Source organism: Ambystoma mexicanum, chromosome 9, assembly GCF_040938575.1.
Source record: "Ambystoma mexicanum isolate Mex_15411 chromosome 9, UKY_AmexF1_1, whole genome shotgun sequence".
In the NCBI taxonomy this organism is placed as follows: Eukaryota; Metazoa; Chordata; class Amphibia; order Caudata; family Ambystomatidae; genus Ambystoma; species Ambystoma mexicanum.
The window spans coordinates 653,159,599-653,177,512 of NC_090931.1; the positions used below are offsets into that span (position 1 = coordinate 653,159,599).

The window sequence follows — 17,914 nt, forward strand, 5'->3', positions numbered from 1 at the left end:
AGTACTTGCCTGTTCAGAGTAACTTGTTAACCTTTCCCTTAGTTTACAAGTGATATATTAATGTCCCCAGCGCCCTAGCTATTGAAGTCACCTCAGGGTGTGTGTGTGTGTGTGTGTGTGTGTGTGTGTGTGTGTCTGTCTGTGTCTTGTTGCATATTACCCTTTCTAAAGAAAGCTTATTTTAAAACTGTTATTTTAATAGGAAACATTGACTATAATTGCCATTTGAATACTTGTCACTGTGAATCTGTTACACCTCTACAGCTCGCATTGACCCCTCTTGAGATAAGTCTGGCTGCTCAATCACTCTACCAACTTGTGTAGTACAGACATATACAAAAGGTTGGGTTACCTAATGCCAAGAGGACAAGGATGGTGTAGTCTCCCACAGGGTTACTATATACAATCTTGCCTAACAAGGAGGCAAATTCTGCAGCCCTTTGTCTTGCTCCTTGCCTGAAAGGAGACAACTCAGGGCTGGCTCTCCTGATAGGACAGCCGACCGCCCCGTTCTGTAAAATGCAGGCGGAGATTGCAGATGATGTGCTGTAATTCCTGATAAATACTCCGAACCTGGAAGCTGCTGACAAGTCGTCCACTAGAGCTGAAACCAAAGAGGAAGATGACAGGACGGCTGTAGCGATTTCCAGCGACCGGAGAGCCTACTGTGTATCCGGATGTTAAGTAAGAATTGGTGCAGTCACACCTTAGGGGCGACCCAATACCATCAACCTTAAGTAGGATAAAGTGGGACTTAATGGCAGGGGTACTCAGGAGAAATACCTCTGGCCACCAAAAAGAGATCAGTGAAACAAAAAAGACGGGTAGAAAAAACAAAAAAATTGAGGGGCCCCAAAAGGAATTGTAACTCAACAGCTCACATTGGGCAGAACCTCCAAATGGTGGTAAGGGTACAATAAAACAGGACAGCAGATGCCCCTCCCCCCCCAAATGGAGTTCAGTCTTAACATTTGCCTTCCTGCAATCCTTAGTCTGGATGAAGGACAACGGACTGCCGAACAAGTGACTACAGTGAAATCGTTCCTTTTTAGCTTTTATATTTTGCTTCTCGCTGCTTGTTTCATGAACTCCGTGTGTCTCTCCATTCTTTCAACTGTCTCAGAGCCCCGTGTTTTTTACACTCACTCTTCTCTCCTTAGGGATGTGATGGACAGTACAACGACACAGAAGTACTGGATAGATATCCAACTGCGATGGGGTGACTACGACTCCCACGATATTGAGCGATATGCGAGAGCCAAGTTTCTGGATTATACAACAGACAATATGAGTATTTACCCTTCACCGACAGGCGTGCTGATTGCTATCGACCTGGCTTACAATCTGCACAGGTGAGATCCCTGGTCTGTGGGAGATGAATGGGGTAAGCTAAAGGAGGAGTTTGAACAAGTTGCACTGTAAACTGCTACATGTTTGGTATCTGGACCTTCAAGGTAGGGGGATGGAAGGTGGGAATGGGATGCACCATTAACCTACACCCTTGATGCATCGTCAATATCTTCTCCTACCTGCCCACCAAGGAAGCTTGGGTGTCAGGTGAATGGGTCAACAGTAATCTCTGCAGTTGAGATATATGTTCACTAAATAGATTGGTGTGGTAGCATGGGACATGGATAACGCATGGTGGTGGTTGAGACCCTTAATCGTCATTTTTTCAGCGTGGTGTATGTACCCAAGCTGTATTGCTTGGTAAGGTCTGATTTTGATGGGCGCATGCACTGCAGGCTTGTAATTAATGCAGTTTGTTGCCTCCTTCCTTTAGTGCCTATGGAAACTGGTTCCCCGGAGGCAAACCCCTTATTCAGCAAGCAATGGCCAAGATCATGAAGGCGAACCCAGCTCTGTACGTGCTGCGGGAGCGCATCCGCAAGGGGCTGCAGCTCTATTCATCAGAGCCTACCGAACCCTACCTCTCCTCCCAGAACTATGGCGAACTCTTTTCCAACCAGATCATTTGGTTTGTGGATGACACAAATGTGTACAGAGTCACTATCCACAAGGTGAGTCTGAGGCACAGCTGTGGACTAACCAGGTAGGATTGATTATAGTGAAAGTTGGCTGAGAGGGAGGCTTATAGATAGAAGGCACTAACAGTGAGGGGGAATATCAGTGGGGGTGGGTTGGTGGGAGGAAAGTAGTGGGCCAGAATGCTCCAGGCGATGTATTGTCATTTTAAGCAGGGCGGGATTACAGAATGGGCTGATGGTTTTTTCCCAAGTAGCTTGGCACTAGCTGGGTTTCTATAGAAATCTTAACTCAATAATTGCAAAAAAAGTAGAATGCAAGCAGTGCTTTGGGGAGTCTGGCTTGGGGTGGGGTGGGAGGTAGACGGCAGGAAGATGAAACGTTGCCCTTCGTATTGACATCTGTTGCAATTTTTTCTTTCAGACATTTGAAGGTAACTTGACCACAAAGCCCATCAATGGGGCTATTTTCATCTTCAACCCCAGGACGGGGCAGCTCTTCTTGAAGATTATTCACACCTCTGTGTGGGCAGGACAGAAGCGTTTGGGTCAGGTATGAGATTGGCAAGGAACTTGAGAACAAAGCAGCTCAAATTGGTGTTCTGAACCATTTTGGCTGCAGTGATCAATATACAAAGCTCGGCACTTTGGGTGTCTGAAAATGCAGTATGAGTTTGTTTTAAGAAGGATGACTACTGAAAGGGCTCGTTAGAGAGGAATGGAATTGATCAGTAGGGAAGCTGAGTTTGAAGCATGATCCCCTGGCAGATGCACACACGTCTATATTTGAAGCAGACAGGATGGAGCTTTCACATAACTGAATTGTGTCACTGCTGCATGTGACGCATCTTAAGGCCTAACAGAGCCGCTCAATAGCAGTGAGTCATTAGCAGGAAGGAAGTATTTGTTGTGGTTGTAGGGGCTTCTCTTCCTGGATACGTTCCAGTGCTTCCTTTGCTCATACGGAAGCTAGACTGCCATGTCCAATCAGTTAGTTGTGTGTTTTAAGCAGACTAAGTTGTATGGGGCCTTCAGAAGAGCCCGGCAAAAGTTGCTGATGAGTAAACCTTTCTTGCATCATTCTGAAATGTCAATACCAGGGGAGATTGTGAGAATAGAAAAGTGTATGAGCTTAGTGAGCTTCCAAAAAATAACTCTTGAGAACCCTTTGCCAAGAAGTGCAGATTAACTGCTGTGAAGAAGGTCCCAGGAAGCAACTTGGTGCACCATGCTGTACTACAATGCTTTCCTTAATGAAGGTTTGGACCCATTTATTCCAAACATTTGTCATGGAATACGATTGGAGGAGATGGGAGAGACAAATGAAAAGAGGCAGTGTCCAATGCTGTGAACTTATTTGAGGCTGAAGGCAAGCCTTTGTGGAAATCTCTCCTTGTGCATTTATTTGCTGTGCCAATATATTTCATGAAGTGCTATTGAAGAGCAGAGTGAGCATTAATGTAGAACAGTAACTCTCATCTCCACACTATCTCATCATGGTCAGACTCGTTCATAAAGTCAGCTGACGTCCATGCACTTAGTATCAATCTCTTTGCCACTGCTGCTCCTCTCATAATCCAGGTGATTTGGCTATCATTCAAGTCTTCCAGCAGTACAGTTTCACCTAAGATCAATATTTCAAAGTTGTATTCCATCTCTTCCCCCCAGTGGTCCAGATAAGATTTTGAGGCGGGAGTATTTTACGCATGATTTTTCAAATGAGTGTAAATGCAATTTCAAGGGGGTAAAAATGAGTTTTCTCCTCTGCAAGAGAGTAAAACGTATCCAACATTACACCCAATGCATACGTAAAATCAGACCCGTAGCCCAAAAGGGTCGTAGATCAAAGTTGTCTGGCTTGGTTTTAACCATTTTATTACACTTGTGGAAAATATAAAATAACTGACAAGTACCTGGTACTTACACAGCTTCATTTTCAAAATTCTAGAGCCTAGAAACTCTGTTAAGAACTACTATAGATTGAGACTGATGTATTGCCTGCAGAGGGAGTGTGAGTAAGCAATTGTTGGCATATGATTTACTTACAGGAACTTGCACACATAATCTTAGCAAACGTCACAAACTGCTAATCTACCTTTCCTGCTGTCTGCTGCAGGAAATTAATGTGGATCGCCAGACACTAGTTAGCAATATCACTTCAAATAACCAAAAAGTGCGTGCAAGCTGAATTGCATTATGGTAGGCATATTTATAGTTTTACTGGTTTATTGTTTGTGTACAAAGCCAAAAACCATTATTCTGGCTATTACAGTTAGGAAGAAATGCAGGCAGTGCATAAATTGAAGACTGGTCCAAAAGCCCTACTTCAACACTAAAGTGTGTGATCCTGGACAAATACTTTTGCCACTGTGCCTTTTTAGCAAAAATAGAAATTGCTACTAAAAGTGATTTATTTCCAACTAGTTACTACTAAAAAAGCCTGACTGGCCTCTGTCCCACTGTTCGACCTGTAGCATTAATAGTAGTGACCATTTATTTAATGCATATGACAACGTTTGTCTCTTGGCTTACTCCTTGCTGCTTGTTTAATATAACTTCACATGAACTCCTCGAGTATTAAAGACTTGTCTGTACCTTCCCCCATCTTCTACTTCCATCCGAGGGGAGCGGTCTTGATTGCCCGATAGGTTTCCTCCTAGATAGCCAAGAATCTGCATCTCGGACATAACACGCAACACAGCAAATTCAGCCCATGACCGCTAATCACATGAGTGGTGGAAGTGGAAAAAAGGAACTAGTGGTCTTCTGGTTGCATCCAAAAAGGAGGGAGTAGGATGGCCGGATAGATGGGGTGGGAGGCAGGGTGGAGTATGGGGACAGGGGACCAGGATCACAAACCATGGCTGAACAGTGAAGCAGGGATTTTAATCCACTCTGCAAATTTGACCACATACCTTCCAAGCGTTACTCAGTACAAATAGTTTGGCTTTCAAGGCCTACAATAATGATGTCTTAAAGAGTTTACTTCCAAAAACACAAATTGTATAACAACACCACATGGCAACATGTAAATCCTTACATCAACATGTTAACCCTGAATGGTAAACTAGAAGATCCCAAAAATCTAGTTAACCCCACTGTACTTTTTAATAAAAGAAGTTGTGTAATGCACTCAGATATGGAGATTGCCCTCTACTGCCATCTAGTGGAGGAAAGTATGCTTTTTAATGTACGCAGAAGAAAATGAAATGCTCTGTAATGGCTTTAATTACATGCGTATAAAGCCAAGATACGCACCTTATCTGTAGGGCTGCTTCCCCCACAACAGCATTCGTTACCTTCACAAACCCATTCCAGAAATCCTTCAATTTAACACAATCCCGCAGCATATGCTCCAGTGCCTTGCCCCAATGCACAACGCCAGCAAATGTCAGAGTTCAATAAACCATGTTTGAAAAGACTAACGGGAGTCCAAAATATTTTGTCGAGTATCTTAATCTGACAATCTTGATCCCCAACATTCAGGGAGACTCTTTTGAAATTTGCACCTATACTTGTCCATCTTTGAGAGGTCCTTTCCGTTTCCAAAACCCCTGACCATGTCATCAGGATCCCTTGATCTGGTTCTGAGAAGTCACTTAACAGAGTGTACATTCTAGAGGCTAAATGTGCCTTTCCGGAAAAACTCTTGATACTGGAAAGCATTTGCAGATAGCAGGCTCACCACTTTCCTCAATTTCCTGTAGTCACCATATACATTTTGGGCCAGGTCCGCTCTCAGCTTCCTGAATGTCTTCCATTTCTGATCCTTGAACAAATCCCCAATTTCTTTGATGCCTGCTGTGAACCACCTTCTCCAAAAAATCACTTTCTTCCCAATTCTAATTCTGGGTTTCAGCCATATTAATGATTCTGCATTTGTACCAGAATCTATTCCGGCTACTTGTTCATAGGCTCTCCAAATTGTCCTCAAGAAATCTGTCACAGCTGAGCCGTAGGCCCTCTTGCAAGTAATGGTTGATGGAGTGGCCCACATAACCAACGGCCCTGCCCTCTCTGCCTCAGCACGAGCCCACTCATCCTCTGACATCAGGAATGGAAGGATGTGCCTCAAAGTGAACGCCTGGTGGTATCGCTCAAAATGCGGAATGTTCAAGCCCCCTTTCTCTTTTTTGAGCTGTAGTTTCCAAAGTTTCAACCTTGGAATTTTCCCATTCCAAAAAATGACTGAAGCATACAATCCAATTTCTTCCATTCCATTTTTCGCACAGGCATCAGAATCATTCCTAACATATAAGTTACTTTTGGCGTTAAACTCATTTTTATTGCATTTACCCTGCCCCCTAAGGACAGCTGAAGTGCAGACCAGCGATCAATCTCCTGTTTTATCTTCTGCATACAAAGATCCATGTTAGTTTTCATAAGATCCTTCAAATTCCTAGTTATCCAGACACCTAGATATTTCATTTTACTAGCACACCATCTGAACCCAAAAGTTCTCACCACTTCATAAGTTGTGGTGTTTGAGCATGGTAAGGTCTCTGATTTCTGACAATTAATTCTGTAGTTTGAGATTGCTCCAAAATCATCCAGGGCCTTCATCAATTTCGCTATTGAGTTCGATGGATCTTGCACCACCACCAATAAATCATCCCCATATAACCAGAGCTTTTGGCAAGTTCCATAGCAAACCCCTTTGATTCTTGGAGTGGATCTAATTGCTTCTGCTAAGGGTTCAGTCGAGATTATAAACAACAATGGAGACAGCGGGCATCCGCTGTAATTCAAATTCTTCAGACAATCTGGGTGAAAGTCCTCATGGTCAGTCTTGAGGTGCACACATGTCAATACTTCATAATCATGGGTGAGATTCTGAATATATGACCAATCTTCTGCCTCCTTTAAAATCTGATTTGTGTGGTTGGGGGGAGGGCGGGTGGGGGGGTTCCAATGTCCTACCGCTTGTTTTTGTATCAAATGGTTTCCAGAACTTCTAAGGACTGTATCATGCTCTCTGAGATGGCAATGCACCTGGCATTGTTGAGGTGTCCCAGAGAAACCATGACTTCTGTCTACGTGCACAGTTAGTTGTGCTCTCATATGGTTGGTGGCATATGTACCTAAACTAATATTGAGCCCAATGGATGTCCATGGAGGGGTACTCTATGTTTAAATAGAGTTTGAGTTCCTAGACTAAACCGAAACATGGAAACAGATGACTGTGTATGGTCATGGTTTATTCTGTCCTAGATGGGTGACGACCAAGAGAACAAATACTGGATCTGACTGGATACTTGATTGGGTTCTGTGTGGTTTTAGCTCCACAATTATTAAAGTGAATTGTCTGGCCCTGGTAATTTCAACATTGCCATATAATAATGTTCTACTTTCCTATGATGCCCCACCCCGCTCCCCAACACCCCCATTGTCTTGCCCCTTCATACTCTCTAGCTATATCCAAACCGCTCAAGCAGGGTATCATCCCGCGGTTTGGAAGTACCCCTCAATGAATTGCACACAGAGATGCAGTGCCCCCTCTTCCGGTCTCTTACCTGCTGCAGGCTGTTTGGTAAGATTTTTATATTGGTGATATATCTTCTTGACCTGTATCTGTTATGTTATGTTAACGGTACTTGTATAGCGCACCGTCACCAACGGAATTGGTCCCCAGGCGCTCTGGAGGATCTGTAAATGAGAAGGTGGGATGGGTTAGTAAGGTGAAGAGGGCGTAGGATAGTCAGAGGAGTGGTGTACTGTTGGCAGCTTCAACTAGGTTGACACTGGGTGCTGAGCTTTGGTGCGAGTAATGGATCAGTGTTAGCCCGCGTGTGCTGTTGGTGCGGATTATGTGATGTTGCAGTGTGGTGAGGTGCGTGCAGCTGGTTGTGCGAGAGATGGTTGTGTGAGTTTTTTAAATATGCAGAGAGTTTGAGTTTAAATTGGTTAGTGGGTTATGTGACATTTAACATGCAAGCATTCACAGTTCTGTCTAAGTGTAGCACTTGCTGACCTACACAATTCAGTCTGAGTGTGGCACTCAACAATCTTCACAATACAATCCAGATACCGCACAGGCCAATGTTCACAATTTTATCTAAGTGTGGGACATGCTAACATTCTCAATTCCTTTTAAGTGTAGTGCTTGGTAATCTTCATGATTCCGTCCACGTGTGGCACTTGCCGAACCCTCACAATACTATCTAGATGCGACGCATGGCGAAGTTGGGAATTAAGTCTGAGTGTGGCACATGCTGACATTCACAATCCTGTCCAGATACAGCACAGGCTAATGTTCTCAATTCTAAGTGCGGCACATGTTAACATTTACAGTTTTATCTAAGTATGCTGCTTGCTAATAGTTATAATCCCATCTGGATGTGAGGCAAAGTTAGGAATTCTAACTAAGTGTGGTGCGTGCCAACATTCACATTTCTAACATTTCAGTAGGAGTTATTTCAAGTATGGTGTATGCTAAGCCTTCCTAATTCCATCCAGGTAGGCAGATGCCGACATTTACAAACCTATCTAGATGTGACGCATGCTAGCGTCCACAGTTCCCTCTAGGTGTGACACTTGTTAACATTGACTAGTATGTTAGGATGCAGTGTAGGTAACATTTCGGACACTGCCATGGTTGAAATCCAGCTGGTGGTCACACAACTTTCTAAGTGCATGGGCTAAAACTATGGCAGTCTATAATATGGGAAGATAAGGTAGAGTGACAGGGGCTTTCTGGTGTCGAGTAATTGCTCTACACCCCACTCATGCCACACTTACAGTTTTTGTTGGTGTCTGTTAACTGCTGGCTTCATTGGCTTCCCCCGCGGACACCTACAGGCACTTTCTGGAGCCGCCTCTATTGGAGGCACCCTTTGCCACAGGGTCTGCCGGGCAAAGGGCTGCCCTGGGAGGGCTGGTTATGAGATGAGGGGGATCCAATCACAGCCCGTGGGCGGGATGGGAGGCGGGCTGCAGGGGGAGAATCCAGGAAATGGTGGCCGGGGCACCTAGGAGATCCAAACACTTTTTAAAGTGTTTTTGTCGCAAAATGGGGGGCCACGCACTGCAGCTCCTCACCTGCCTCTGCTGGGAGAAAAAAAGGGAGAATGGAGAATTCTCAATTTGCTAATTCCCTTCACCTTGGAGACCCCCAGCAACTTTGCTAGATTTTGAGGACTTGATTTTTTTACCTGGAGAGTGTGAACCTTTTTCCCCACTAATGTATTTTGATGTGTGTTTTACCCTTGTGTTTTCTTTGGATATGGAGTCTAACCAACTCCATAGGCATCTTATTTGTGTTACACAGCACCTTCGGTGCAGTGACAAAGGGAATCCTTTCCGGCTTTTCCAAGGTTTCAATACCTTCTCTGGAATCAACTGTTTCCCAGAGCAGTGGAGGTAAATTGACTTCACTTAGTCCTTTAAATTCCTATACCCAGCACACCCAATCTTACAATAGAGTGCTGAAGGGGTTACTTAGTATCCTGTGTCTAAAAACTAATGTAGCAGTCAAATGCTACCCTTTCCTCTCAGAATGGCTGGTGGCCATGGTTTTACAACGAACTGCCATGATTTTTCCTGACCGTCGTTAGCGTTAAATCGCGGGAGCCATGTTTTTCAAAATGGCATCTGAGCCCCCTTTGTTTAAACAGGTCCCAGTCTTCTTTTTTTGCCATTTCCTTTTGGAAAGGTCCTTCTAGAGTTTGTCTCTGCGCGCCAACCCAGATTTGCTCCCTTTGTTCCTTCGCCAGGCTTCAGGAGTGAAGACCACCTCTGGCGCCCAAGTGTCTGGGGTGGGCAGGAAGTGAGGGAGTTGCCCGAAACTCCCTGTGCTTAGTCTCCTAGGAGACCCAAATGCACTCGGGTGTGATTGGCTGGCTGACTGTGGCAGCTAGGCTGGAATGAAAGGGAGAAAACTGTTTAAAAGGAGAGTCTCTTGGACTGGAAAGCAGTCGACCACTGGAACGAGAGAACTGAAGACGAGCTGGAAGAGGACGGCTGCTGCAACTCCTGGACCGTTGGTTTGCCCGGTGAAGCCCTGCTGCAGGTCCGAATTGCCAAGTTCACCTCGACCGAGAAGTCCCTTCAAGGACAATTTCTTCCTTTTGAATTGGTGGGACCAATCCACTCATAAGCCACCTGGATTCTATTCTTGAAGCTGGTTAGGATTAACCAGGGAGGGACACACCATGTGTGCTTGATGAACAGCTACGTGAACTGAAGTGACTCCATTTTGACAGCCTTTTTCAACGATCCCTTGCAGTGCAGGAGTCCCCCGACATCCTTCCTCTTGTCCCCATGACTGAGGCTCAGGAACAACAAGACCTGCAGGAACTGCCAGGAACATAAGTCTTCAGCTGCATCCTTTTCTTCAATATAAAGTACTGTGAAAACCCGACCGAGAGAACTTACCTCTCACCGTGAAGGTTTGTGGAACTTTGGCAACTTGCAGGCCTAGTCAGCTTGTGACCCGACATATGAACCTTTCTTCTGTGAACTACTTCTAAGAACCGTGGGAAAGACTGTTCCGTTTTAACACCAGAACCGTTTTTACCTACACAAGACTCTAGACCATGGACTTCGGCCTACCTATTGCATTGAATCCACTCCTCTGTTGAACTCAAACGATTTACACTGTTTTAAAGTAACTATTATTCTTTTTATTAACTTATGCCTTTTTGCTCCTATTTCAAACTCTCCAAATACCATTTTGCTCCTCCTTCAAAGTAGCTTAAATGTTTCAGAACCAGTTACTGTAAAGTATTGTAGTATATGTTCGTGTGATATTGGTTGCCTCCTTTTAGTGAATGTTTTCTAAATGACTGTAATAAATTAAGAAGAGTTTCACCAAGAAACCTTGAGTTTAAGTGTATCTGAATACTTGCGATTGTAGACCTCTGTGTAACATCATTACAAGCTCACATTCCCTCTAAAGATAAGCATAGCTGCTCAGCTCACTACCAAAAACTGTGTGGTACAGACTTCAAAGGTCGAGAGTGCGGGAGTTTTGGACGGCAGTGATCGATGGGATTGATTTGATTTTTGGTGTGGTTTTGCAGAGGTCGGCGGTGAGTATCATTCTACTTTCACGTAAAGATAGGGGTGGTCGAATTAGGAGACATTCTTGCTGGATTGATAGGGCCATAATTGTGGCTATTAAGTTGATACTGAGGGTTTGGAAATCGAGGAAGAAGCCTAATGTTGAAGAATGGCTGACGGAATTACATGTTTTGGCACAGTATGATAAGGTTTCATTTCATAATAAAGATAAGGATTATATGAAATTATGGGGTCCATTTATGGCTCTATATGATTGAAGGGAAGGGGTTTATTTTTTTTTAATGGCTTTGGTATTTGTGGGGTAATTGGTGGGGTTCCACTTTATTTATTTTTTTTTTTTTTTTGGTTTTGTGTGGTTATGGTTATTTTGTTGGTTATGTTTCACTACGGTTGGTTTTTTGTTTTTGTTTGATCTGAATTATATATGATGCTATTGTTCTTTTGTAAATTTCACTATTTTTGCTGATTTTGAAACATTGTTACTTTTACTATTGTTGTTTATGTGGAAAATAGTGTTATTGGAAAAAAAACTGTTCTTTCCTATCCAAGACTTTGGCCTAGGCCTATTGAATTGAATCGAGTCCTCCAGTGAACTAAAACTATTTTCACTGCCAAAGAAAGTATTTGTGATCTATTCTGCTAACTTGTGCCTTTTTCCTCCCATTGAAAGTAAGAAAAAGGCATTTTGCTCCCATTTCCGGGGAGCCTAATTTGTTCAGTAACTTATTGGTTTGGTATTGAAGTGTTTGTGTATAATAAGTTGCCTCCTTCTAGTGAATGTTTTCAAAATGATTGTGTAATAAATTCATAAGTGTTTTACCGAGAAACCGTGAGTATAAGTGTCTACTTGAACCACTGTGATTGTAAGACCTCTGTGTAACATCCTTATACTGCTCACATTCCCTCTTGAGATAAGCCTGGCTGCTCAGATCGCTACCACAAACTGTGTAGTACAGACTTCAAAGGTTGCTTTTTGCTTAGACCTGTAGTCCTAATTGTATGTGGTGGTCCCAGAGGGCACTGCATGCAATTCTGCCTAATAAGTATTGCTCTAATGGTACAATGACATATCAATGTCCACAGTGTCCTAAATATTTATATTTAAGTCACCCGAGGGTGTAGGAAGTGTCGGTGTGCCATCCCAAATGGGTGTTTGCTGATTTAGAGAAACAAGTGTGTATTTTGAAGGTATTTGTGTGTTGCTATTATATTGCTCCCTTCCGAAGAAGGCTTATTCAAACTGACTGTTAGGCAAAGTTTGAATGCAGTACCCTCTGGGAACACTACAAACGACTATGACTACAGGTATAGGCAACCCAACCTTTGGTATAAACTTGTACTACAGTTTTGGTAGCGTGTTGAGCAGGCAGGCTCATCTCAAGAGGGGAAATGTGAGCAGTAGTGGAGTTACACAAAGATTCACAGTTAGAGGTATTCAAATAAACTCTAACACTCAAGGTTTCTTGCATGAACAATTATTAATTTATCAGTTATAAAGCCTTCTTTATAAGGGAGCAATAGAATAGTAATGCACAAATACACTTCAATACTGTACACTCTGAGTTTCGGAATCAGACAAGACCCTTTTGGGATGGCCCACAGACACAACCTGGTAAAGAGAATTGGGCCAGCTAGACCAACGATGACCGCTAACTATTATTTAAATCATAGCTTTCTATTTATAGTACAAATACACACCAGGTTATACAAAAAGATGTACAATATTTACATGTAAAATTTAGCTACATATACCAAACACAACACATCCCTCCATACACAACTTCTTCATGCATTCATCATATTCACAAAAGATAGAAACACTGAAGTGATATCTTGTTCATATCACAGTGGCAGGTCACTCAATTATTTTACAATGTGCCCCTCTGTCTGTATTCAGGGGGTTGGAAAACTGTTGCCAACAGTTGAGTTCTCTTGGCGAGGGTAAACGGTCCACTCGTATAATGACTTTATATTCAACCTTCAGGACAGGAGAGCAATCGCCAATTCCGTGTTGCCTCTTTGTAGAAAAAAAATGGGGGTGTGTGGCATAATGAAAAAAGACCACAGACACAACCTACACCCTCAGGTGACTTCAATAACAAGGGTGCTGGGGACATTGATAACTTACTGTTTGTATTCAGAACACTCTTAAAAGTTGGTAAAAGGCAAAGGTTATTAGAACACATGAGACCACAAATATTCCTAAGCAGGTAAGTACTTTTAGATTCTCTAAGAGTCATACAATTCAATAGGCTAAGCCAAAGTCAATGGGCAAAAGTCTTGGGATAGGGTGAAGCACTTTGATAATTAAATGGAAATGTCTTTGCACAGGTTCTTAGGAGTCTTTGATGTAAAGCAGAATCAAATGTATTGCCACAAGTTGATTAGACTTGTGAGTTGTGGAAGTTACAAGCACTTCTACAGCAAGAGTTAAGTTCTCTTAGACTTATTTTACAGTACCTTGGTAAAGAAGAAAAGATGCAGCTGATTACTTCTGTTCCTGTGCTGCTCTGCAGATCTCACTGTTCCTGGGCCTCAGTCGTGAGGACAAGAGGGAGGACATCGGGGGACTGCTGCAATGCACTGGGACTGTCAAAACCCGCAACCAGCAAACTTCACTTTCAGTGGCTGTTTTGCGTTTCAGCTACTGCAAATAGCGACAACGCGGTTCCTAACTGTCAAGGTGGACTGTCCTTGCTTCTGGTGGCCCGCATTCTGCTGAGGGGCTCAGGCTTGGTCATTCCTGCTTCGTGGGATTCCGGAGGATCTTCCAAAAGCTTTAGGACAGCATAAATGTAGCGCACCCAATCTGCAGACCCTCCAGTTTATAGCGATTTTGCGATCCCGCAAAAGAAAATGCAAAAACTAGCATAAAAAAAATAATTGGGGTGCAAGATTCTCAACCTTTTAATGCAAGAAATGAAATGCGCTAACACAGCTCATCATTTGCGCTCAAAAAAAGAGAAGCCCAGTCCACAAGGTACACCTGAATGGGTACATTTTTATTAAAATGTGCCCATTCAGGTGTCCCTTGTGGATTTTATATAAGCGCCCATTCAGATGGCCTTTTTCACCTCCTTGAGCAAATCGGGGGGGGGGGGGGCGTTTCTGCCAATTTAAAAGCACATCCTAAATTTCCAAGCAAGAAGCATTTTTAAATGTGGTGAAATTGTAGGCAACCCTACGCGCACGGGAGGTGGGGGGGAAGGAGGGGCGGTGCCACTGCTTGACGGGGTCCTTTCTTGACCCTGTCATGTATTTTTTTTTAACGGTATAGAAATGCGTTTTTTGGGTCCCATTTTACAGTGGCAGTCCCATGAAGGGTCGGTCACTGTAAAAGGCGCTGGGAGCTTGCAGAACACTGTCGGAAGAGCGCTTCTATTCAAAGTGCTAACAATTTTGACCACCAAAAATCGATCAAATGGTACAATTTGACCTATTTCTCCAGTACCATTCCATTGATTTTTATAACTGCCGAACATGTGTAGTGGGAGTTGCAGGGGTGTCCCCCGCTTCCTCAAAATTGGAGGTGGCGGGTTCCGAAAACAAAAAAAGAATTAAAAAGGGACCCTGCGGTGTCGGATCCGACCTGCGTTAGAGGGACAGATCTGACACTGCAGAGTTGCAGGGGAAGCGGCAGCGACCAAGCAGTTAAGTAGGGGAGTGGGCGGGTGGTGGTGAAAGGTACATTTTGTTTGGGTTGTTTGGCTGAAGTGCAAATCTATACAGTCAATTCCGCCGCATATAATTATACTTCGGTCAAACAAACCAGAAGCCTATTCAAGGCAGCTGGCTAGTGCACAATTTGCACTACAGATCAGCCCTGTGGAAATGCGCAGGTCACCTTTTGAAAATAGTGACCTGCTAATTTCCAAAAATGGGATATCTAAAAATATAATATCCTCGGCTCTATTTTTAAATGCCCCATTTTTTGAGTGGCATGGTCAAAAGCATTTTAAAAAAATTGTCACAGAGGGAAAGGAGGGAGAGCGATGGGTGAGATGTGACGTAATGGGCAAGAAAGCAGAGGGGGAGAAGTGGGTCAGAGGAGGAAGTGGTGAACAAGGGAGCAGAGGAAGCAGCGATGCGGTGGATCAAAAATCTGAGAGCGAGCCGAGGTACAGAAAGTAGAGGGAGTATCTTGTCAGAGGGAGCAGTGAGCCAGAAAGCAGAGAGGAAGTGTTTGGCAGGAAAGAGGCAGTGAGCTGATGAGGTGATGAGTGAAGAGTGCAGTAGAATGGGAGAAAGGATGCAAGATGCAGAAGCAGTACAAAAGAATCAAGGACTGTATATTGCGGGAGGAATTGTAGTGTGTAAGGTGTGAGTTGGGAGTATGATTTGGATTTTTGCCATGGCGGGAGAGTGCAAAAAAGTATTTGTATGGCAGAGTGAGGTTCAGGAATGAAAGTTGTAATGAGGAGTTGGTGAGATGTGTGATGTGTGTTGGTGATAGAGGTGTGTGGGTGTTTGGGGATTGGAGAACATAGAAGGGGAATAGTTTCAGCATTACAACTGATAATGATCAATTGAGTTAATACTATTAAATAGCCATGCACATTAAACCAAAAATGTAGCCAATCAAAAAAAATTCTACCTAACCAGAGACATCTGGGACTCTTCCTCTTAAATAAATACAAAAGATACATAATATTGACACCCTGGCTCTCTTGTAGCCTTGCACTCTGCCTCTTTCCTACAATGTGGCAATCTTACACCCTCCAGTTAATACAAAGTGTCCTGCAAAAATGCTGCAATAAATAAAGGTTTGTGCCGCAATATTTGCCATTTCATGCTGCAAACTTGCCATTTCATGCCGCAATATCCTGGAAGGTCTGAATCTGGTGTACCTCCCCCTGACTATACGGTTTCTTGCCGCAACTCTGAGGAAATTCAACCAGCTCGGAGATGGGTGTCCAGGTGACTGACTTTGGAGTTATGTCCCACCAACTCAAAGGGAGAAGTTGTCATTGCAGGGGCTTCTCCGACGATGCGAACTTGGCGTTTCTGACTTCAGCAGGGCTTCACCGACCAAACCAACGGTCCAGGAGTTGCGGCAGCCGTCCTCTTCAAGCTCTTCTTTGGTTCCTTCGTCCAGTGGTAGACTCTGCCTTCCAAGCCAAAAGACTCTCCTTTTATTCAGTTCTCTCCCATTCATTCTAGTCTAGCTGTCATTCACCCAGCAAGGTGGCTGTCCTTGCCGGACAGTCAGCCAGCCAATCACTGCAAAGTGCATTTGGGTCTCCTAGGAGACTAAGCATAGGGAGTTTTGGGCACCTCCCTCACTTTCTGCCTACCTCAGACACTCTGGAGACAGAGGTTGGTTACACTCCTGAAGCTCGCCAAAGGCGAAATGAACAAAGAGACTCAATCTGGTTTGGCGCGCAGAGAAAATCTCTAGAAGGACCTTTCCACAAAGACCTTGCGAAAAAAAGACAACCGGGGACCATTCTGTCAAAGATGGCTCTGCACCATTTTGAAAATTATGGCTTCCGCGGTTAGCGTTACCGGAGCTGCGAACAGCCGCGATAAATGCAAACCATGGTAGTTAAAAACAAAACCACTGCCACCAGCCATTCTGTGAGGAAAGGGTGACATAATAATTTTACATGAGTATCTAGACCCAGGAGATACTAAGTAACCCCTCCAGCACTCTATTGTAAGATAGTGTGTGCAGGGTCTAGAAAGCTTCAATGGTAAGTAAAGTCAATTTCACTTTACTGCTCTGGGAAACAGTAGTTTGTCCCAGAGAAGGTATTTAAACTTTGGAAAATCTGAAAGACTTCCCTGTGCCACTGCACCGAAGGTGCTGTGTTACAAAATGTAAAAGTTGATGGCTATGGAGTTTCAGACTCCATAACCAAAATAAGCACAGAGGTAAAATTCACATTACAATACATGAGTGGGGAAAAAGGGTCCTCAAAATCCAGCAAAGTTGCTGGGGTCTCTAAGGTGGAGGGAATTAGCACATTTTTGAGAATACTCCCTTACAACTGTTAAATTAATAATTGTTTAATCAAGAAACCTTGAGTGTAAGTGTTTATTTGGATACTTGTCACTGTGAATCTCTAACTACCCTACCGCTCAAATTGACCCCTCTTAAGAAGCCTGGCTGCTCAATCACGTTACCAGTGTAGTACAGACTTATACCAAAATTTGGGTTCCTATGGCCAGGAGGTCAGGGTTGTTGTAGTGCACCCAAAGGGTACTGCATACAATCTTGCCTAACAAGAGGTCCTCCACGTTTCCTTCTGTATCCTTGAGGAGTGGTTTAATGTATGATGATTTGAAGGATTGTGGCATTTTCCCTGTTGAGATTGATTGGTTGAAGATGTTTCTGTAGTATTCCATGAGTGTTCCTTGTGAGAGGATTAATTTGTATCTGTCTGGGGGGCAGGGATCTTTGGGGGAACCAGTTTTGTTCCTTTTGTTTACCAGTTTGACAAATGTCTCCACTGATATTTGGGGGAAGCTTCAGAGTTTGTTTGGGCGTTCCTCGAAGGGATGGGTGGGTTGCATATTATCGTTGCATCGTATGCTTTGTATGGTTTGTTGGATGGTCTTGATTTTGATTTTTAAATGGTCTGCGAGATCATTGCATAGTTTCTCTGTTGGTATTAGAGTATTGTTGCAGCCAGGTGGATTTTTTTATTTTGTTTATGATTTTAAAGCGTTCTTCTGTATTTGGTGCTTTGAAGATTCTGTTGTCTTAGTATTTCCTTTTTGTTTTTTGTATTTCCTTTTGAATGAGCGGATATATTGTTGGGAGATTGAATTTCTTTCTGCAATCATATTTGATCCTCGCTTATAGTTCAAGTTTCTGATTTTTCCTTTTCATGGAGCTGAGTAGTGGGGTAAAGCATTTTGCCGTTGCTCTTTTGGCAATGGGGTAAACGGTTTTTCTTTGACGA

At 43.5% G+C, this 17,914-nt stretch overlaps 1 protein-coding gene across 1 annotated transcript in view; it reads left to right on the plus strand.

Annotated features, from left to right (window-relative positions):
• Positions 1 to 17,914, plus strand: part of PRPF8 (pre-mRNA processing factor 8) — a 497,675-nt gene that overhangs the window by 386,815 nt on the left and 92,946 nt on the right. Inside the window, exons 32-34 of the mRNA XM_069615406.1 lie at positions 1,161 to 1,352; positions 1,784 to 2,021; positions 2,410 to 2,538. Coding sequence (XP_069471507.1) covers positions 1,161 to 1,352; positions 1,784 to 2,021; positions 2,410 to 2,538 — 559 coding nt within the window. The remainder of the gene's footprint in view (positions 1 to 1,160; positions 1,353 to 1,783; positions 2,022 to 2,409; positions 2,539 to 17,914) is intronic.